At 46.6% G+C, this 23,712-nt stretch overlaps 1 protein-coding gene across 1 annotated transcript in view; it reads right to left on the bottom strand.

Annotated features, from left to right (window-relative positions):
- The window catches only part of DOC2B (double C2 domain beta), a 134,114-nt gene that overhangs the window by 66,751 nt on the left and 43,651 nt on the right, over window positions 1-23,712 (bottom strand). Inside the window, exons 3-4 of the mRNA XM_080983136.1 lie at window positions 11,156-11,230; window positions 6,672-6,781 (exon numbers count right to left, since the gene is read on the bottom strand). Coding sequence (XP_080839262.1) covers window positions 6,672-6,781; window positions 11,156-11,230 — 185 coding nt within the window. The remainder of the gene's footprint in view (window positions 1-6,671; window positions 6,782-11,155; window positions 11,231-23,712) is intronic.

The following is a 23,712-nucleotide window of genomic DNA, read 5'->3' as shown; positions in this document are numbered from 1 at the left end:
AGCGACTAACAATATCCTTTCCCTATATTTCTTTTCCCTATATTTCTATTGTTGAAATATACATTCTTAAAAAAACCAGAAGCATTTTTACTTGGTATTATAGGCCAAGACATTAATAGGCAAGATGTTAAATTGTTCTTATATGCAACAACAGCTGCAAGAGTACTGTTAGCCCAGAAATGGAAGCAAGAAGAAATTCCAATGAAAGAAGAATGGCAGATGAAATTAATGGACTATGCAGAATTGGACAAAATGACAGGAAGGATTCGAAATCTGCGGGACCAGAGATTTACAGAAGATTGGAAGAAGTATATGAATTATTTGAAGAGCAACTGTAATCAACAAATTACGCTAGTAGGACTACAAGTAGTTTTGTAAGGAGAAATAAACGAAGTGTTGCAAAGTAGAAAAAGATAAAGATATTGGTTATGAGTTTGAAATGTAATAGGGAAAATAAGAAATGCTTACTAAGAGATTAGACTGGAAAATTTTCAGACAGGACTGATGGAAGTCAAATAACTTGAATAAGATGTAAAAGTATGTTTAATTATTGTTGAAAATGGTATGTTAAAAAGCTAATAAAAATTTATATATATATAAAAAACCCAATCTCCTTTCCCTTCCTCCCCCACAACAAACACTCTGTGAGGTGAGTGGGGCTGAGAGACTTCAGAGAAGTGTGACTAGCCCAAGGTCACCCAGCAGCTGCATGTGGAGGAGCGGGGAAGCGAACCCAGTTCACCAGATTACGAGTCCACCGCTCTTAACCACTACACCATGCTGGCTCTCTAGAGTTCGGTACTGATAATGCCATTCTTGCAGGTTCAATCCCCTTATGAGACAGATGTGTATCCCTGTATTGCAGGGGTTTGACTACATCAGGCTTCCTCAGCCTCGGCCCTCCAGATGTTTTGAGACTACAATTCCCATCATCCTTGACCACTGGTCCTGCTAGCTAGGGATCATGGGAGTTGTAGGCCAAAAACATTTAGAGGGCCGAGTTTGAGGAAGCCTGGACTAGATGATCCTCGGGATCTCTTCCAACTCTATGCTTCTATGAATCAACCTTGGTTCGATCTGGGTTGATGTAAGCAGCCAAGAACACTGAAAGGCCGGACTCTGTCTATGGTGCTGATTCAGCCTCTCAACAGCTGAAGAGGATGCGGAAGGGGCTTTCGATGCACAAGTGGACAATTTCGATTTACTTGTTTAGATTTTTTAAAAAGCAAACCAAACAAATACTGCCATTTTTAGGCCAAAACAGTCCTCTCTCGAAGACGGTCCGCAACCGCAAAACCACAATGAAAAAGGTTAAAAGTCAAATGCAACCCACCCACCCGCAGTTCATCTTCCTTATGCAACCTCAGAGTCTGACCAATTTCCAGAAAAAAACTCCCCCCCCCCTCCGTCTGCCCTGGGTTGCACTTCAACAGAAGCAGAAGCTGAAGCGACAGTGAACCCATTTACAGCACCTGCTGCGTTTGAGCAAAAACAGCTCTTCCGAGCTATTTTCCCTTTAAATCAATTTTCATGGTACAAATACCTGGGAACTTTAAAGCAGGGTGGAGGGGAGGACTGAGTGGGGAGAAACAGCAGAAAAAATAAAAAATAAAAACCACACGGGCTTTGTAAGCTGACAAGCCTGTGGCACTTTTGAGGTATGACTAATATATATATATTTTTTCCAGGCGAGATGAAGCGATCTGGTGAGATGGAAAGTTTCACGGCTCCTGGGGACCTGAGAGGGCCTGCAGTCTTGCATCACATCACGCTCAGGGTTTTTGTTACTGGGGGAGTGGGGGTGGAATAAGGGCAGCAAAAAAAGGGGGGTCGTTTGGAGAGGAAGAGGTGGGGAGATTTTGCCCCAACCCCAGGTCTCACTGGATCCCAGCTACTGTCAGCCCCGGGCAGGAGGGATGCGCATGGACCCTCTCATGGGCTGGATAAATAACAATAATAATAATAATAATAATAATGTTATTTATATTTATACATGTGGATGATGCAGCTGGAGGACTGGCTGAGGACCCAGGAGAGGACTTCTGAGGCATGTGGGGGCCTCTGCCAAGAGTGGGGGCAAATTGCGAGTGAGGATCCTTTCGCATCTCCTCTGTTCCCTCCACAGCAGCCCTCCCTCTCTGTCCTTGTCTCTCTCTCCAATTTGTTAGAGCCTCTCTCGAACACAGCACTTTCAGACACTAGGAGTAGTACGGCCTGCCTGCTGTGTGTGCGTTTCTCTGGTCCACACCAGGCAGAGACACTTTGCCTGCCACCTTGGGTCTAGGACAGGGTCTCCCAAACGCGGGTCTCCAGCTGGATTTTTTGGACTACAACTCCCATCATCCTTAGCTAGCAGGACCAGTGGCCAAGGGTGATGGGATTTGTAGTCCAAAAGCACCTGGAGACCCAAGTCTGGGAAACCCTGGTCTAGGAAAAAATAAAGGGACCCCTGACCATTAGCTCCAGTCGTGACCGACTCTGGGGTTGCGGCGCTCATCTCGCTTTATTGGCCGAGGGAGCCGGCGTACAGCTTCCGGGTCATGTGGCCAGCAGGACTAAGCCGCTTCTGGCGAACCAGAGCAGCGCACGGAAACGCCGTTTACCTTCCCGCCAGAGTGGTACCTATTTATCTACTTGCAGTTTGATGAGCTTTTGCCAAAAGAGAAGGGAGCAGACGGTTCCCCCTATGGGGCATAGCGAGAAATTGCAGAAATGCTCTCAGCCTTAAGATAAACTAGCCCAGCTCCTATTTATATATATAGTGGTACCTCTGGTTGTAAACGGGATCAGTTCTGGAGGCCCGTTCACAACATGAACAGCCTGCAACCTGAAGCACCGTATCTGCGCAGGTGCGATTTGGTGCTTGTGCACATGCGCGAAGCATGATCTAGCGCTACTGCGCATGCGTGAGCGGCGAAACCCAGAAGTAACCCTTTCCGGTCCTTCCGGGTCGCCATGGGACGCAACATGAAAAAACGTAACATGAAGCAAACCTAACATGAGGTATTACTGTATAGGGTAGTCAGGTGGTGTGACAGCCTCAGATTTAGCCATTAGGGCACCTGCCTTTGCTGTAGCTGTATTTAAGATTAACCACTGCATTTCCTGAAGCCCCTCATGCCTGCAGATTGCATTTGTACCAGCGGTGTGCGGTCAGTGGACTAGGGGGACTAGGCTAGTTCCCTAAATGTTCCCCTCCTCCTGAATTACTATTTTATAAGCAATCCAAATGAAAATATGCTGTTTGATTAACCAAAGCACTGCTACAGTCAATTGCAACATTTTAAGAGAGCAATCCATCTGGCTCACTGACTCAGCTTTGGAGCCCTGGCTAACAATCACCACCAGCAAAGAACACATTCTGCAACACTGGAGAATCTATGCAGTTTTACTTGACTTGCAGAAATGATCCCGGTTGCAGAACAGCACTTTTCTGGGCGCAGAATTTAAAGGGCCTCACAACAGAACATATTTTTTTAAATGCAGTGGCAAGACACAGCTTTGCTATATACCATATTTTTCGCTCTATAAGACACACCAGACCACAAGACGCACCTAGTTTTTGGAGGAGCAAAACAAGAAAAAAAATATTCTGAATCTCAGAAGCCAGAACAGCAAGAGGAATCGCTGTGCAGTGAAAGCAGTGATCCCTCTTGCTGTTCTGGCCTCTGAGATAGCTGCGCAGCCTGCATTCGCTCCATAAGACACACACATATTTCCCCTTACTTTTTAGGAGGGAAAAAGTGAGTCTTATAGAGCAAAAAATACGGTAAGTCTGGTCCTCTCCTGACCTGCTCGCTCAGGGTCTCACAAACCACCCTGCCTGCTCAGCTCTCCTTGAAATCTAATACTCCTCTTAGCCTAAGAATCTGCAATCGATGAACTGTTTCTTCAGCTAGAAGCATAAAAAATGAAAATAAACTTAGCAGATCTGGGGAGGGGAAAGAGGTTTAATTCCAGCTCTGCTGCTGCCAGTTGTGTAAACACACACAAACATCCTTGCACATAGTAGCTGATGAATTGCGAACCTTTAAGGTGATGAAGTGCTCATAAGATAGATCCTCGGAAGCTATCTCCTCAAGCCAGGTGGCTTATAAATCAAGCACCCTTCTCAGGAGGGGACGCTGATTGATGCCAGAGCAGCGACGCAAGTGCAAATGATGGCCCTCGATAAATAAGAATGCTGCCCTGATCTGCTGCTGAGAAAGGAGATTTTAATGGCTCTATCGAGGATCTGAATGGAATCCCAAACTGCGCCGTAGAGAGATGCTGCTTTGAACGGGACGAGATGAGAAAGCAGATAACGTCTGCGACTCAGAATGCCACAGAACCCAGGCGCAGTTTCTGCCCATCACAATCTCATGACTCTGAATTTATCAATTAATCAGTGCGGAGGGTCCCCAAAGTGAGTGCCATTCCCTGGGGTGGTGGGATTCCCTAGGGGGCAGGGGGGCAGCAGATGGGCCCCTCCATGTCTGTTGATCACTTATTTGCAATTAACCAGGCTAGAGCCTGCAGCAAAACAGATCTCTCACTTTGTGGCTGAGGTTTTACTGCTCTGGTTGCTTCCAAAGCTATTTCTTTTGGCCACATTTATTTGTAGTTGTGATTCTGAGTTACGATACGATGATCTTTATTGTCATTGTCCCATACAGAACAACAAAATTGAAAATCTACATCAGACATTCAGAAACCAACAAGCCTGCTATCCCAGCCTGGTTAGCCCCTTAAAAACTCTGATACCCAGTAATTAAATACAATATACTCCCATCGAGACTACTTACACTGAGTTTAAAACCAAAATCACATTTGAATAGAAACTGTTTCTCAGACGGCTGGTCCTAGTCTTGTTGTCACAAGTCACAAGCTAGCCAGTAATTTTGGTACTTGTTGGCCAAACCGGATCAAGTTCCGTCAATTTTGTTGAATTAATAAAACAGTTTTAATTGGATTTTGAACAAATGTGCAATTGATTGTTACTGTTTCGAATTTTATTGTCGTTGTCTTCCATAGTGGGTCACGCAAGCTGCTATTCTGAATAATGCTTTTTATGGGGTGGGGTAGGGGGCATTGGGAAAGACATCTGAAAGCTGCCCAGTACTGGGAAGCTTTTAACGTTTGACATTTTATTATGTTTTTATATATGCTGGAAGCTGCCCAGAGTGGCTGGGGAAACCCAGTCAGATGGACGGGGTATAAATAACAAAATTATTATTAACCAAGGGGTGCCCCCCGCAAAGCTTGGGAACCACTAACATAGAGGTTCCCTATATCCTTGCTTTTAACAGAAGGAGTAGATTAGGATGTTAGATGTTTCTTTATTGTTCTGTGTTGAATTATTTTTTTACAGCTTTTACTGAGTTGCGATTTCAAGTGATGTCTTCTTCAATTCTGGATTATCTTTAGAATAATATACTGTATACAGACAGCCTCTTTTATTTGTGGGCAACCTCAGGTGGAATATATTTTCCATGATATGTTGACTTGTCCCTTATACGCAGGTCCAGCGAGGCTCTTTCTAAAATCCCTGTTTGTACAAGAAAGCGGGTTCTCCCTGACAGAAAGGTTGCATGGGCCATTGAGTGACAACAATGCCTTCCTGACCCATAAATTGGCCCCTTTTGCTCTGGCGGCAAAAAAATATTAGGGAGGAGGCACTGGTTAAAATTGACATAAATTGTAAGGGGCGATTCGGAGGCCTAACCTGAAACTCAGTTTGCGTAGCTGTGACCGTATCCCTGCTATAGGTTATCTTCCAATATATGGTCTCTGCTTTTATTTGCAAGTGCTTGAGTTATATTTCGAACCGATCGTGTGGGTTTGTCATGGCCTTGGGCTAGTGCAATAAATTTATTTTAAAAATAATAAAGCTTTTCACAGGGTAGGGTAGTGAGGACTGGGGATGACTTTATAGAATGAAAGGGGCAGGCAAAAAAGTTTGGGAACCACTGATTCAGAGCTTCCTTATCACTGCTTTTAACAGAAGGAGCAGATTAGGTTGGTAGATGTTTCTTAATTGTTCTGTGCTTAGTTATCCCCTCACCTGCCAAGCTGGCTGCGGCTAATGAGAATTGTAGTCCAAAAACATCTGGCAGGTGCCAGTTTTGTGGAAGGCTGGCTGATTCTTTGAATATGCAATTCAAGCTGATTTTATTACATGCTGAATGCTGCCTCGGGAAAACTCTGTGTTTTCGGAAGGCGGCTAAGAAATGTGTTATGTCAAGGGTGGAGAGCGTCTTTTCAGCCTGAGGGCCACAGTTCCTTCTGAGCAAGCTTCCGGGGGCCACATGTCAGTGGTGGGCAGGGCCAGATTGAAAAGTGGGTGGAGCCACAAGCGACCATTTTGCTTTGGTACAGCAGGCTAGTTTCTGCGCACACCCAGAACTGCCCTCCCCCCTCTGTATCCTTCCAGACAACCAAAATGCATTGTCAGGGTTCCAGCACACATTCCAGCCAGCTGAAAGGGCAGGCCAGGGCCAGAAAGAGAGGCGCAGAGGGCCACACCAGGCCTTGCCCGGCCTGAAGTTCTCCATACCTGTATGAAACGAACCATTGTTCTTCCCATGCAGAACCGTGGTATGATAGCACACACGTACGCACAGAATACATCTTTAAAAGTGGCAATTTCCTCCAGGGCCACCAGGCGATCGAGCCCTGGGGGTTCCACTCACCTGAGCGTTTTGCGGATCATGTCCTCGTCGGTGATCCCGTAGTACGTCAGGGTTTCGTTCCAAGTCGGATTCAAGGTGTTCCGCAAGGTTTTGGTCCGCAGCTTATTCGCCTGCAGGCAGCGAAAACGAGAGGAGATAACAAAGGGTGTGAATATGCCTTGTGCCGGATTGTTAGAAAAATGCAATACAAAGACTTGCGAACTACCCAGCCTAAAATGAACTTATAATGTCTGGTTTCAATAGACTTTTCAAATGCTTAACTCAGTCTGTTAGATAAGTTCATGAAGATACCAACAAAAGGTAAATTTGGTAATATTCACAATACCGAAAGATGCTAGTGGAGTTGTAGATAGATGTTAATAAAGTTGTAGACAATGAAGTCATTCAGAAATTTGAGGACTAGTACCTTGCTTTATTTTTAAAGGAAGAGCTGTGGCTGCGTGGCAGGGCAGACTTCAGGAAGGCAGACAAACTAAAGTCCTTGCAGGACTCAGGAGCCAGCTAAGGGCAATTCCACCAAGTCTCAGGGAAGAGAGAGACCATAAGTGATGAGAATATATTGCAGTTGGCAGGCCTTTAAAATACCCTTAGATCTTGGCATAATGATTTCTCACTACCATAAAGAGAAATGGCTGCCTTGGCAAATTTGGTCCATTTTTAAAATAAAAAAATAAAAATGCAAGCTTTTATTGAGACATGATTGAGAAGCCGCGAAGGATTGTTTCTTAATGAGGCTGATGTTTTATTGCTTTCCCCCTTTACTTGATTAAATATTGCCGTTCTGTGTTCTATGCAAGGTTTATAGAGATTAGGGATGTTAAGCGATGGCGCTGGAAAGGGAAACAGGAAGTGTTGGACAGTTCCATCGGAGATGGAGATAGGAGCGGAAATCCTTGCAATTCACAAGTGTGTTTGTGGTCAGGAGTGGAAATTATAGAAGGAAACAGGAGTGATATTCACTTTTAAAAGTCTGTGAATGTTACCTAAATAATTACGTTATTTTCTGTGTTGTTGTTGACACTTCCCTCCCACTGAAATGCAGACGGGAGGCTGCATTGAGCTCATTGGAGGAAAAGGAGGGTAGAAATGTGAATCACAATTAAAATGGACTAAAACGAAGCATATGCTTCTTTGACTGGAGCTACAATTCTACGCACAACTGCAACAGATGGAAGCTGGGGCTGAATCTATTCAACTGCCCCTGTGCACATACCTCCTTGGCTTCTATGGGCTGTAGAACTGTCTCCCCAGCCCTGATGTAACTACACCAATCCCCGCCAACAGCTCATTTACTTAAAACAGAAATGAAAAGTCCTTCGGTAGCTGGTAACCTTCCTCATCAACCAGGAAGTCTCCCTTTGCCATCAAAGCACAACCCGAGGGGAGAAGCGGTCATTGATTCTGAGTCAAGTCGCATTTTCAATCTCTCCCTCTTCCCTGCACCTCATCCGTCTTCTTCTTCCCCTTTCAGGCCCTGAATCCTGACAGATAGCTCTCAACAGAATTTATTTAATTCCGATCCTTCCGCCCTGAGACAGGTCAGCTTCCATCAAGAGTGGAGATGGATGCATCATTTTGCAAGGAGGGGCAGCAGTAGGGGAACCGGCCCACGGGTCCCTCCTCCAGGTAGGGCTTCCCCATTAATTTGCCGCATCAGGAGGACAACCGGACAGAGATCCAATTTCCACTCTAATTGGATGTAAAGCGAGACAGTTCATTCTCCCCGACCGGGCCACTTTTCAAGGTAACGAGCTCTGATGAAATCGATGTATAAGAACTTGTCCACTGAACATTTTTCGGCAGCGGCTTACATTTATCATCTTTACTTGGTGAGGGCTGCATTAGTGAGGAAACTGGGGGGCATTTAGCATGTCAAGTTAATAGCAGGAGCAATAAAAGATGCCGCTCTTGTTACAAGGAAGGATAGCTTCCTCTGTCAAGGAGCTTCCTAAAGTCACGGGCGACATGTGGTTCAAGGCTACAGTCGGGACGGATGAAAATCTGCACATATTTTCAAGTACATTTCTCCCTATATAAATAGAAATGTAACGTGTCATCAGGCTCTGCAGTTCACACGGCCACCAGTAGGTGGCCATGTCAGCTACAGCATGAGGAATGGCAGGCAGTCCCAGGTAATCCTCTTTTAAAACCATCCAAGTTAAGAACCTAAGCACATGAAGAAGAGCTTGTTGGATCAGTCCAATGGCTCATCTCGTCCAGCACCCTCTTCTCACAATGGCCAACTTACTGCCTGTGGGAAACCTGCAATCAGGGTTGAAGAAGAAGATTACTCTTCCCTCCTGTGGTGTCCAGCAACGGGCATTCAGGAGCATTGCTGCCGCCAACTATGCAGGCAGAGCATAGCTGTTGTTGTTGTTGTTTAGTCATTTAGTTGTGTCCGCCTCTTCATGACCCCATGGACCAGAGCACGCCAGGTACTCCTGTCTTCCACTGCCTCCTGCAGTTTGGTCTAACTCATGTTCGTAGCTTCGAGAACACTGTCCCACCATCTTGTCCTCTGTCGTCCCCTTCTCCTTGTGCCCTCCATCTTTCCCAACATCAGGGTCTTTTCCAGGGAGTCTTCTCTTCTCATGAGGTGGCCAAAGTCTTGAAGCCTCAGCTTCAGGATCTGTCCTTCCAGTGAGCACTCAGGGCTGATTTCCTTCAGAATGGAGAGGTTTGATCTTCTTGCAGTCCATGGGACTCTCAAGAGTCTCCTCCAGCACCATAATTCAAAAGCATCCATTCTTCGGTGATCAGCCTTCTTTATGGTCCAGCTCTCACTTCTATACATCACTACTGGGAAAACCATAGCTTTAACTATACGGACCTTTGTTGGCAAGGTGATGTCTCTGCTTTTTCAGATGATGTCTAGGTTTGTCAATAGCTACTGGACTCCAACTCCCATCATCCATGCATGGATGATGGGAATTGGAGTCCTACAACATCTGGAGAGCATCTGGTGGAAGAAAGGCTGGGTTGGGTTGGGATCTTTTAATCAGGGGTGGGGAACCTCTGGCTGCTGGGAATTAGAGTCCAGCAACATCTGGAGGGAGCTAAATTGGCAACTCCCGTCGTACGCAGACTGTCTCCCCACCCCCACCCCGCTGCCCTGCTTCCCCTTCACTCCACCAGGGTTATTTATAGTTTTCCATTCCTCTCCATGCCTCGACCTTGACAGCGCCCTCCCCCAAACCTAATTCCACAATCATTTATCAATTAGCTTGCAAAGCACTGGGGCTCCCTGGCTTCTTCGCAATGTGACCTGAAAAATCCGCCACGTTTTCTAAGAATCGAGGGAGGTGGGAAGAGATTAGCATCTCAGGCACACAGACACACGCATATACCATCTGCTTGGAAGCCCCTGAAAATCAATACTTGTCTGTTTAGCTTTCGGACCACCGTTCCACAGAGCAGACCCAGAGAAATTGGTGGGCACAACTTAACTTGGGTCTAGTAATCCCAGCGGGCGTGTGGTGTGTGGGTCTACTCAGATTAGAATGCAGTTGCATATAATTATTAGTATGAACAATAACCATTTCATTGATGAATCACTTCCTATGAAGCATTTTAAAGCCATTTCAAAATATAGTAAACTATTGTTTTCGTTGGGACGTGGGTGGCAGTGTAGGTTAAACCACAGAGCCTAGGACTTGCTGATCAGAAAGTCGGCGGTTCGAATCCCCATGACGGGGTGAGCTCCCGTTGCTCCGTCCCTGCTCCTGCCAACCTAGCAGTTCGAAAGCACATCAAAGTGCAAGTAGATAAATAGGTACCGCTCTGGCGGGAAGGTAAATGACGTTTCCGTGCGCTGCTCTGGTTCGCCAGAAGCGGCTTAGTCATGCTGGCCACATGACCTGGAAGCTGTATGCTGGCTCCCTCGGCCAATAAAGCGAGATGAGCGCCGCAACCCCAGAGTCGGCCACGACTGGACCTAATGGTCAGGGGTTGCTTTACCTTTACCTTTATTGTTTTCGTAGTTATTGGACCCTAGTTAAGACTGCAGGCCAGAGAGAGCCTCACAACTTTCCAGTGGCTTGCGGCGCCTTTCCAGCCACTCCTAGAGAGACCTGCTCCATTGGGGGGGGGGCTCCTCACTCCCCCAGTGTGTTCCTGCAAAAACCGACCCCACTCCCAAAACTTCATGTACATTTGGAAAACTAAGGTGTCGAGAGCACCACAAATATACCCATTTTCCAGAAGAAAAGGTGGAGGTTCTTGGAACACCCCCCATCCCCAAATTAAGAGGCAAAATGCCTTGTACATTCACAGATAGAACCTCCCCCCCCCAAAAAAAAAACCCACACGCACCAGGCAGTCCTTCCCAAAAGCAGGTAAGCCCCCTCAACTTCCCCATCTTATTTTATTTTAATTAAAATTTGAGTGGGCACCGGAGGTGTTTGTGAGATGAGAATGCTGCAATGCCCACAGAGGCCACATCGGAGATGCCCCCCACCCCAGAGAAAAAGGGGGCCATGTCCTACCTTGCTGGCGCCAGGAAGCAGGTGTAGTTTCACGTATGGGTCCGAGAGTCCGTTGTGATCCATGGGCTTCAGTCCCTTTAAAAAGATACAGAAAGAGAGAAGGGAGAGATAATGTCAGGTTATAAAGGGGGAATTCCTGCAAATAAATAAAAAATAATAAACACGCTTCCCCTCACTTTGGTTTCTTGCTGCTTTGCTGCTCCTAGACAACAATCCCGGAATAACACAATGGGTGGCCAAATTTTGTGCAGCATCTATTAAAATACGACATCCAGTGATTAGCACCCAGGATTAGTAGAACACATTGACACTCCTAGGCCAGAAGGGTTTCCTTTCGGACAGATAAATGTCCACCCAGAACTGCTCTTTCATGTATATGTGGTTTTTTTAATATAAATTATTTTATTCTGCCTTGAGCTTTTACATTTTGTAATGGGTGTTTTGTTTTGATACTGGTCATCGACTGCAATAAAACGACTTAACTTGGCATGTACCAAGCCAGTCTATCCAATGTCTACACTGACTGGCAGTGACTCTTCAGGGTGTAGGTAGGCAAATTAAGGCCCGGGGGCCGGATCCGGCCCAATCGCCTTCTCAATCCGGCCCGCAGACAGTCCGGGAATCAGCGTATTTTTACATGAGTAGAATGTGTCCTTTTATTTAAAATGCATCTCTGGGTTATTTGTGGGGCCTGCCTGGTGTTTTTACAGGAGTAGAATATGTGCTTTTATTTAAAATGCATCTCTGGGTTACAGTCATACCTCAGGTTAAATGTGCGTTGAGCGTTTTCAAGTTACGCTCCGCGGCGACCCGGAAGTAACGGAGTGCATTACTTCTGGGTTTCGGCGCTCGCGCATGCGCAAACACTCAAAATGACATCACGCGCATGCGCGGAAGCGGCAAAACGTGACCCACGCATGCGCAGATGCGCAGTCGCGTCTTACCTTCTACTCAGGATGCGAACAGTGCTCTGGAACGGATCCCGTTCGCGTCCAGAGGTACCACTGTATTTTGGGGGCATAGGAATTCGCTCATATTTTTTCCCCAAAATATAGTCCGGCCCCCCACAAGGTCTGAGGGACAGTGGACCGGCCCCCTGCTGAAAAAGTTTGCTGACCCCTGTTCCAGGGTGTCTGGCGATGGGCAGTCCAAGCCCCGCCTGGAGAAATCAAGAGCTTAAACCTGGGACCTTCTGCACGCAAAGCAGATGCTCTACTCGCGAGTCGCTTCCTTCCAAGCCAGGGCAAGGTTACCGAGAGCTGCAGAAGGATGAGCAAAGCAGCCACATTTCAAAGAAGCCCGGAAACGGCATCCTGGGTTCTCCCAGTTGTGGATGGAAACCTGCGATCCATCACTGTTCTCCAAAGCCACGATTCTGGGTAGAATCCAATAAACCACCTAGATAATTAATTACAGCCTTGCTGTTGTTCTGGCAGCTAATTCTAGGTTCCTTCCAACTCACAATTAATTCTCAGCTTAAGTAACTGCGCGGTTTCTCGAGGTACCAAATTACAGGGCTCTGGCATTTTTGATAATTGCTTATGTGCAAACATGCTCCTTTTGTTGCCACACGACTGCAGGATCCTGAGAGGGGGTGGATGTACCTGATTAAGCAGAGGCAGCGGAATAACAAAAGCCAGGGGTCTTGTGTTGGATTCCAGGGGTGGAAGAGGAATCACAGAATCACAGCACTGCAGAGCTGGAAGGGAACCCAGGGGTCATCTAGTCCAACCCCTGCAATGCAGGAATCTCAGCTAAAGCATCCAGGACAGATGGCCACCCAACCTCTGCTTAAAAATCTCCAGGGAAGGAGAATCTATCACCTTCTGAGGGAATCCGTTCCACTGTCTTACTGTCAGAAAGTTCTTCCTTATGTTTAGTCAAGATCTCCTTTCTTGTTATTTGAATCCATGGGTTCAGGTCGTACCCTCCAGAGTAGGAGAAAACAAGCTTGCTCCATCTTCTTTGTGGCTTAGGGTCCTTGTATCTACGGGACCGCCTCTCCTGGTCTGCCCCGCAGAGGACCTTAAGGTCCATGAATAACCATAGCTTAGAGGTCCCGGGCCCTAAGGAAGTCAGACTATCCTCCACCAGGGCCAGGGCCTTCTTAGTGATGGCTCCGACCTGGTGGAATGCTCTGTCCCATGAGACTAGGGCCCTTCAGGATTTAACCTCCTTCCGTCGGGCCTGTAAGACAGAGCTATTCTGCCTGGCCTTTAATCTGAATTCAGCCTGATCTTTTATTTCCCTTCTCTTCCCTCCCCCTCCCTTTTTATGAAGATCACCCGCTCTGAGACCCCACAGCTAATTCTCCCCTGGCCTCCTCACTGGCCCAAAGAGGACCAATTCAGCCAGCTAGCCCTGGGGATTATCTAAAGCTTATTTCCCCAAAATTGATTTTTGAATTTTATTGTTATTCATGTTTTTATACTGTATTTTATGCTGCTTTTATAATTAAGTGTTTTAAATTCATTGTTAGCCGCCCTGAGCCTGGTTTTTGAACTGGGAAGGGCGGGGTATAAATAAAATTTTATTTGTTTATTATTATTCCATGTGGCAGCTCTCTAGATATTGGAAGATGGCTCTCATATGTCCTCTTTCCCAGGCTAAACATAACCAGATTCCTCAACCGTTCCTCATAAGGCTTGACCTCCAGACCCCTGATCACCCTGGTTTCCCTCTTCCTCTCATCTTCCAGCTTGTCGATATCCTCCTTAAACTGCCCTTTCGCCAATATCCCTCCATGAAAGGGTAGATAAGAATTGGCAGTGGTGAGGTCGAGATGTCTAGAAGACCCCTCAAAAAACAGAACATGTGCAGTGCCTATACCATGGGTAGGCAAACAAAGGCCCTGGGGGCCGGATCCGGCCCAATCGTCTTCTTAATCCGGCCCGCAGACGGTCCAGGAATCAGCGTGTTTTTACATGAGTAGAATGTGTGCTTTTATTTAAAATGCATCTCTGGGTTATTTGTGGGGCATAGGAATTCATTCTCCCCCCCCTCCAAAATATAGTCCCCCCCCCCACAAGGTCTGAGGGATGGTGGACCAGCCCCCTGCTAAAAAAGTTTGCTGACCCCTGGCCTACACAATGGTGACTGAAGTACTTTGGAAGAGGGCATGGCTGACAGAATGGAGCTGTAAACAGGAGCGCTGCACGCTGCAACACTTTGTTGCAGTCTCATCTGCCAATGGATACCCGCCGTTACGGCAGGTGAACCTGTGGCCCGAAGGTCTGATTTCATGCAGTCCTCTGGCCTAATTTCATGTGGCTGGGGAGGAGGGGAGGAGAAAGAAGGGGTGGCAGCGTGAGAACGAGAGAGAGAAAAGAGAGTGGCCAAGAAAGAGACTTGAATGGGTGCCCTTGGCCATTTCCCCCTCTGAGCTGCCCTAACATATGATAGCAAGGAAATATGGGCCATGATAGGGCAAGAACATGGGCTCCATGATCACTGCAGATGGTGACAGCAGCCACGAAATTAAAAGACACCTGCTTCTTGGGAGAAAAGCAATGACAAACCTAGACAGCATCTTAAAAAGCAGAGACATCACCTTGCCAACAAAGGTCCGTATAATTAAAGCCATGGTTTTCCCAGTAGTGATGTATGGAAGTGAGAGCTGGACCATCAAGAAGGCTGATCGCCGAAGAATTGATGCTTTTGAATTATGGTGCTGGAGGAGACTCTTGAGAGTCCCATGGACTGCAAGAAGATCAAACCTCTCCATTCTGAAGGAAATCAGCCCTGAGTGCTCACTGGAAGGACAGATTCTGAAGCTGAGGCTCCAATACTTTGGCCACCTCATGAGAAGAGAAGACTCCCTGGAGAAAACCCTGATGTTGGGAAAGATGGAAGGCACAAGGAGAAGGGGACGACAGAGGACGAGATGGTGGGACAGTGTTCTCGAAGCTACCAGCATGAGTTTGACCAAACTGCGGGAGGCAGTGGAAGACAGGAGTGCCTGGCGTGCTCTGGTCCAGGGGGTCACAAAGAGTCGGACACGACTAAACAACAACAACAACAGGGCAAGAACGGAGGCGTCCCCTCCCATTCTTTTGGCCTTTTGACTCTCTGAAAATGGTTGGCTATGTCAGAAAGAAATTCTCATTCTCTCTCTCTCTTTTCCTAGGCTTCACTAGCTCAGCAGAGCTTTTTGCTTGATTGCACAACCTGAGAGTCTGCAATGTGGTTGTGTGTGTGTGTGTGTGTGTGTAGATGCTCATAAAAGCCGCCTCTTTCTCCCTCCCAGAAAACAACCGTGAAATAGACCCTGCGTAGCAATTTGATTTTGCTGCAATTGAATTACCTTCTAAGGAAGCCATAACGGGCCTTTCTGAAATGACGTGGGAGGGGTAAATGGATTGACGGTGTTGTTTCTGTGTGTGTCTGTGTGTGTGTGTGTGTGTGTGTGTGTGTGTGTCCCTGATGTCATTTCTGGCCACCTGACGGAGCCATTGAGAGGCCCCCTACTTTAATTATAGCATGAAAGAGGCGAAGGCTGCACCAGCACTATGCATTCAGAAACAGAATGTGCCACTTTAAACACCCACTGCTCCAGCTCCCCCCCCCCCCAAATAATCCTGGGAACTGTAGTTTGTCAAGGGGTTCTGAGAGTCATTGGGAGACTTCACTGGGGTAAAGTGTGCGTTAATTGGTGGCCGTGTGGAGCAGTTATTAGAGTGCTGGACTGAGCCCTGGGTTCAAATCCTTCACTCAGCCATGAAGCTCACTGGCTGATCTTGGGCCACTTACTGCCTCTCTCAGCCTAGCCTACCTGAGAGGGTTGTTGTGGAGATAAAATGGGGAGGGGGAACTATGCACACCATCTTGAACTTCTTGGAGGGAAAAAGCAGGCTGTTAATGTAAGAAATTATCTATATCTATATCTATATAATATAAATAATGAAAGCAGATTATATTAGGGGAAATTGCTTTGCAAAAAAGAAGAAGCACATATTAGTAGAAATTTGCCCTAAAATGCAAATTCCTAATGAAATTTGTTATGTACTGAGTTGAATAGGATCCAAAATACAGCAGTCTGATTGGTCTGCAGGAGCCACCCAATCCAGCTCCAGATGGAAGTGAATCCACAACCTGATTGGCCTAGAGGAGAATTCCGGAATTAGCCAATCACGTGCAGCCCATTGTGTAAATAATGTATATAATGCAGATACTTTGGGGAAACTTTCATTCCTCCTCACCACTATGAGCTGAATAAAGAGCATGAAATATACTCTCAACTCTGAGTATATTTCAAAATTCACCCTAAAATTCACCCCTATTCTAGTCCTCACGAAAATGCATTAGCATTTTAGGGCATGTTTCTGCTAATAGGTGCATCTTTTTGCAAGCCATTTCCCCCAAAGTGTAATGGATTTATATGTACCAACTTTCAGAGCAGCCCCATTGAAATGAATGGGCATGAGTAACTTGGCTCCATTCACTCAAATGGGCCTAACTCTGAACAGAATTTGGTTTGACACAAGCCAAGGTATAACATTTATGATATGGAAAGTCACAGGGGGCTTTACGGGGCATAAGCCGATCGGAAACAAAGCAGTCTGTCCATCCCAAACTTTTGCAGGCTGGGATAGTATTGGAAGTGAGATTGTGTCTAACTGCCCTGATAACATTGTGATCACAAATCGTCCCAAATGCACAATGAAAAGGATCCCAGTGGATTTGGGTGGCTTCAGAATGCAGGTGGGATTTCTAAACCAATGTTAGACAGCCAGAGATTAAAATGATTGGAGGGAAGATCAAAAGGAGAATGAAAAGCTGAGCTCATTTTTATTTTTTAAGAATGGGGGGAAAGTTCCCAGGCTCTGTTGAAATATTGAAGGCTTTTAAAATGTCAGCCTCCAGAACAGGCACTACAGCCCCAAGGATTTGCCCTGTGCTAGATGATCTGTCTGGATTCTGCACAAATTAACACACAGAGAAGTCTCTAGCATAGTCCTGTCAATGTCCTTGAAAAAAACACAGGCAGACAAAACCCCCACACAACTGGCTAGCCCAAAGATGGGGCAAGAGAGAGAGTGGGGGGTGGCCATTTGAAACATCCCCACAATAGAGGCAAATTGGCAGCTTATTGGCAGAGCATCTGATTTGCAGAAAGTCCCAGGTTTCATCTTTAACATCTCCCAGGTGGGCTGCGAAAGACCCCTGACTAAAATCTGTTGCCAGCTTAATTTCCAGGAACATTAGGTGACCTCCAGCATCCATGAAAAGCATGCAGTTTTGGCTATGGTAAGGTAAAGGTAAAGGGACCCCTGACCATTAGGTCCAGTTGTGGCCGACTCTGGGGTTGTGGCACTCATCTCGCTTTATTGGCCGAGGGAGCCGGCGTACAGCTTCCGGGTCACGTGGCCAGCATGACTAAGCCGCTTCTGGTGAACCAGAGCAGCGCACGGAACACTGTTTACCTTCCCGCCGGAGTGGTACCTATTTATCTACTTGCACTTTGATGTGCTTTCGAACTGCTAGGTGGGCAGGAGCAGGGACCGAGCAACAGGAGCTCACCCCGTCGCGGGGATTCGAACCGCCGACCTTCTGATCGGCAAGTCCTAGGCTCTGTAGTTTAACCCACAGCGCCACCCGTGTCCCTTTTGGCTATGGAGCCATACCCAAAAGCCCAGAGAGAGAGAGAGAGAGAGAGAGAGAGCGAGAGAGAGAGCTTAATCTTTCAAATTCACCCCACCCCTTCCCTTCCATGCAGTCTTTGACTTAACCCTCTCCACCCCCACCTCTCAACTGAAGCAAAACCAAAGTAATCCACTAACTGATCACAGCACCTGCTGTTAGTACCCTCAAGTATTTAAAAAATGCATCGCGTTTATCTTAAGACACACACACCATCCATAACAAATGCATCACGGTTGTTTGCACATTTAAAACGCAACAGTAAACAAACAAACAATAAGACATTTCTTCATTAAAACAAAATTTTTTAAAAATAGCCAAGAAGCATGGGATAAAAGCAGCTCAGTGGTCTAAGCTTGGTTGGATTAGGCTGTGATTCTATGTCTAGTCAGAAGTAAGCCCCATTGAATTCAATGGAGCTTATTCCCAGGTGGGGGTTAGGACTTCAGCTACTCATAGTCACTTACCTGCTTTTTTGCCCTCTGGTTTTTTTGTGGGGGGGGTGGGGTGGGAGGAAGGAGAACAATTGTCAAAATTCAGATTGTGTGCACCTTGGGAGCAGAGACCTGCCTCCTTTACTCACTGTTACTCTGCAAAACGGCAATGCACATTTTGTGACAGACAAATGGACTGTTTTGCAACACACCGTGGCTACAGTGATCATATTTGGGCTGCCTTTGTCCTAAACCAGGCATGGCCAAACTTGGCCCACCAGATGTTCGGGGACTACAACTCCCACCATCCCTAGCTAACAGGACCAGCGGTCAGGGATGATGGGAATTGTAGTCCCAAAACATCTGGAGGGCCGAGTTTGGCCATGCCTTTCCTAAACGAATGCATGACAACGCTTCCCACAATAACATCACAAAGCGAGAGAGGTGGTTGTGAGAGCAGAGTCCGTGGTCCAGAGAAAGGGGAGACCACACATTTCCAGGGGCTCCTAGACCAGCAGAGAACAGTGGGGCCGTTTCCCCAAGTTTGCACAGATGACCTGAGAAAGCCATTCTTGGTTTCAAATGCCTTGTCTCTTTCTGGTCGGGATGCTCCCGTTATTCTGGTGGGTTAGGCTGAGAGACAGTGAGTTGCCCAAGGTCACCCAGTGAGCTTCATGGCTGAGCAGTGATTTGAACCCTGGACTTCCAAGGTCCTAGTCTGACACTCTAACCACTGCACCACACTGGCTTATCATTATTTTCACACGATCATTCCGGAGCAGGATGGTACAATGGTTAGAGTCTCAGACTAGGTGCGGAAAACCAAATCAAATCCCTTGAGGCCCACCGAGTGACCATGAGCCGGTCTTCCTTTCTCAGCCTAGCCCACCTCACAGGGTCATTGTGGGGACTTAAACGAGGGAGAGAGATCCAGGTTCACCACCACAAGCTCTGTGGTGGATATGAACTTTGAGGCTGGGTTACTGCAATGTGCTCTTGCTCGGACTGCGCTTGGAAGCTCCAGTTAGTACACAATGCAGAGGCTAGACTGCTGGCAGGGGCAGACAGCAAGACCAAAAAAGGAAGCAAAAACACTGGATCCAACTAAGTTCTACTCAGAGTAGAACACTGAAATGAATTGTTATAGGTTTGGAGGGTCAGTCTGGATGATATCTGTGGGTCTCTTCGAGGCTTGTGATCCTATGTATGTGATGTTTAGAATCAAGTAGAAGAGGCCACTGAACCGGTCAGCCAAGTTCCTTTGTGAGATGATGGCCTTAGCTGGCCAATTAAGTACCACCATTTACATGTCTAAAGAGGTTGTTCTGTTGCCATGGAGACAAATGGATGGGTGTTTTCCATACCGCCATTCTCCTAGAATGGAGAATAATAGGCCGTGTTTGTTTGTGTGTTTGTGAGTGTGTGTGTGTGTGTGTGTGTGTGTGTGTGTGTTGGTTGGTGCTGGAAGGTGGGAATGTCTTGCTCTGTGCTGGACCTAAAGCTGAGTTTGGGGCGTCCCTGGAACCCTAATAAGGAGACAAGATCTCTTGCGATGTCAATGCCGCAAGCTCAGGTTGTATAGATGTGTAAATAAAACCATATATCCTAAAGACACAGCAATCCCCACGGATCTTCATTCCCAGGAAACCAAACTTTGGGGAAGTGCCAGAACTGCAGGAATCTCTCGCAGCTTGGAGACTGGGATACATGCAGCAATGCAAGCCTAAATCATCCAGGGCCATTCATTTCAATGGGTCTACTCCGAATAGGAAGAACACTGGCTAGAACCCGGAGTGAGTAAGCTGTGGCAATGGGGTGCATAAGAAACACGAAACCGTGACTCCCGCTAGCAATGAGCTCAGCTGGTGCGTGCCAACAAGTCTGGAGCAGCAAACTGGCGAGCCTGCGACCTGCAAATCCCCCCAAAATAGGGAGGTAGGCGGCACCTGTGAGCAATATCCGGACACAGCGACTGGCAGCTATGAAGCGGTAGCCAAAGCGCCTCCCTCACCCACCCCATTCTCTTTGAAGCACCTTGAGGAGCTAGATTTCATGCTGCGGTGCGAGATGGGCCAGCCTAGGTCTCGCAGGGTGCAATAACAAGACACGTGGCTAAGCCAGGCCTTACCTTTCGGTACTCAGCCTTCGGTACCTGGTTTCCCCCAGGCCGAGAAACAACGAAATGGAAGTGTGGCAGAATGGAGAAAGGAAGCGGGGAGGGAAATAACCACGAGGAAGGGAGGGGGAAACAGAGAAAACAGAAAAGAAACGTGTGAAGAATGAAATGGAGACAGTTCCTCTGAGCAGGGTGGGTGGCAAAGAGTTAAGGATGGGCTCAACATTCTGAACATAAAACGCAGACAAATCAGATTCTTGGGGATATTATTAGCATTATTATTATTCATTCCTCCTTTCCCCCAGACCGGGACTCAAGGCGGTTTACACAAATTGAAGCAACACAGATAAAATACAAAAAGCTAACATTGAAAAGTAATGGAACTCTAATAGAATTAAAGCAATTCAAAGAACGAATCTATTAAAATGTAGATAATAAAAACAGTACAGCACTATTAAAATCCATCTAAGTCAGAGGAGGCAAGGTAATGAACCCGAACCTGAGTAGATTTTCATAGCTCAGTCGGTAGAGCGTGAGACTCTTAATCTCAAGGTCGTGGGTTCAAGCCCCGAGTTAGGTGAAAGATTCCTGCATTGCAGGGGGTTGGGATAGATGACCCCTTGGGGTCCCTTCAAACTCTACAATTCTGTAATTCTATGGCTTCAATGGGTCTACTCTGAATGGGATTAGCACTGGGAACCAGGAGGCCTCCCCAAAGACTGGGGCAGTATTAGCAGTTACAAGGGCAGCACGGTTCTGCCTGGCTTCATTCTAACAGCTCGGAAACAGGCTGAAATTCAACAGATGTGGTTCTCCCCCCCAAAAAAACTTTTTTTGAGGGGTGAAGTTTTTTTAAAATTTCATTTTATAATACATACAACACAGAGAGAACACTTATAGCAACAGATGAAATTTAAAAAGACTATAACAATTACAGTAGGCCCACAACATGCATGTATTTAACATGTGCGCGTTCAGATTTAAGTGTTTGGCAATATATATATATTTTTAAATTTAAAAGTGGGTGGGAAAGGGGTTGGCGTCCAGGAGAAAGGGCTTTGGCAATCTCAGCTGCTGCTCCATCCAATGTGTTTTGACTATACAGTGGTACCTTGGGTTACATACGCTTCAGGTTACATACGCTTCAGGTTACAGACTCCGCTAACCCAGAAATAGTGCTTCAGGTTAAGAACTTTGCTTCAGGATGAGAACAGAAATTGTGCTCCGGCGGTGCAGCAGCAGGAGGAGGCCCCATTAGCTAAAGTGGTGCTTCAGGTTAAGAACAGTTTCAGGTTAAGAATGGACCTCCAGAATGAATTAAGTTCTTAACCCGAGGTACCACCGTAAAATGTATTTGTGTGGGACACTCTCTCAGTGATTCCTTGACTTGTCTCATACTCTAAAGCAGACTTTCAGTACAGTGGTACCTTGGGTTACATACGCTTCAGGTTACAGACTCCGCTAACCCAGAAATAGTGCTTCAGGTTAAGAACTTTGCTTCAGGATGAGAACAGAAATTGTGCTCTGGCGGCACAGCGGCAGCGGGAGGCCCCATTAGCTAAAGTGGTGCTTCAGGTTAAGAACAGTTTCGTGTTGGGAACCGACCTCCGGAACGAATTAAGGACTTAACCCGAGGTACCACTGTACCTGATTTGGGTACCATCTTCGGAATCTAACCCCCGTGCTAAGTTGTGGGCTGACTATATCTAACAGGCACACTGAATGAGTCCAGTCGCACATGGGTGAAAAATAACAAAGTCCAAGTACAGACTATTGACGGTGTCAGATCATCAGGTATCACTCCAGATTCACCAGGCTTGTGATTCACCAGGTTGTGTTGAAACTGATGCTTCCATTGTATATGAAATAAAGGGATGGCAAATCATATAAAAAGCGTCTGTTGAAATCTCCAATTATATGTGATTTTCTCCATTGTGACTACGTTCCAGAGTGAGCGCCCAGTGTAAGATTTAGAGCTGTTTTCCATCGAGCTGGAAAGAGCACAAGGCTCTTCATCTCAGTGTCATGGGTTCGAATTCCACACTGGGCAAAATATTCCTGCGGCGCAGGGGGCTGAACTAGATGATATTTGGGGTCCCCTCAAAACCTGCAATTCTATGACTATTCCAGCTGCCAAGATCATATACAAGACCAATTCCTTTGGCAATATATCTACAATGGTTGGTTCCCATTGGCTGTAAGCTGCTTTGGGTTGCGCTGGGAAAAATAGAACAAATCCCATAAATAATAAATAAATAAATAAATAAATAATAAAATAAGAATAATCACCCCCAAATCTTGACCCTCTGCTTAAGTAGGGCTGCCATACGTCTGGACATTACCAGGATTCTAAAGGCAGAACTGACATGGACAACAACAAATTTTGGGGGTCCTTTACCTTTTTTTTTTAAAAAAAAAAAGCTTAACAGTTTGGGGGTCTTCCCAGTGCTTTTTTTCCTAGGGGGACGCATACCCCTAAACATTTTGTGAATCTTTGTACTTTTGCCCATTTTACTGTATTTTTCCCCCCGCTTTGAACTACTATAAAATGGTGATTTTTCTTGAGTCAAAATGGGAGTACCCATAAACATTTTTTTAAAGAAAAAAAAGCCCTGGGTCTTCCTAAAAAAGAAAACGTTCAACAACTTTTGGGGTGTCTTGGTTTTTACTTTTTGAAATATAGCAACCCTAGTTCAAGATTCGACCAAAGCTTCATGGAGCATCCAGCCAGAAGCTTAGAAATAGCAAATTAAGAGTCTCGTTTGGAGGCGAAGGGGGGGTGACCTCGGCCGCCCCTTTCGCCCCCCGATCCTCTGGCACAGGACCCCCCAAGACTGTGGCTGGACCAGCGAGCCGCCCCCCTTCCCTCGTTAGCCCCCTTTCCGCGTTCCGCGGGAGATTGTGCCTTTGTCACTTTCCGCTCCGCTGCCCGCCTCCCTCTCCCCCGCGCAGTCCGTTTTTAATAGGTTCATTCGATGCTACACTTTCCTTTATTATTTGACAAATGGGATAACAAATGGAAAAAGCACTCAATGTGGTCTAAATGGAAAAACAGGGGAGGGCAGGAGGAGCGGGCGGGGGAGATAGAGAGAAGGGGCTCCAAAACCACCAGCGCGCACGACGCAGCCTTATAGAGAGATGCAATTCTCCATGACATTTTTGCTTTCAATTAAAATAGAGGAAAGAAGATATTTGAAGAAGAAAAAAATAAAAATAAAACAGGCTAGGGGGAAAAAAACCCCATCACACATCATTCAGGGCCTTTTTCTCCCTACAGCTTTGCAGGCGGGAAAGCTTTTCTTCTTTGTGTACAACCTTCGTTGGGGGTCGAGGGGGGGGGGGACGCACATGCAAGCAGGGGGAGGAGC

Source organism: Podarcis pityusensis, assembly GCF_964106645.2.
Source record: "Podarcis pityusensis genome assembly, chromosome: 15".
Taxonomy (NCBI): Eukaryota; Metazoa; Chordata; class Lepidosauria; order Squamata; family Lacertidae; genus Podarcis; species Podarcis pityusensis.
Note: the sequence above shows the minus strand (reverse complement) of the source record. Positions and strands in the feature narration are given on the sequence as shown.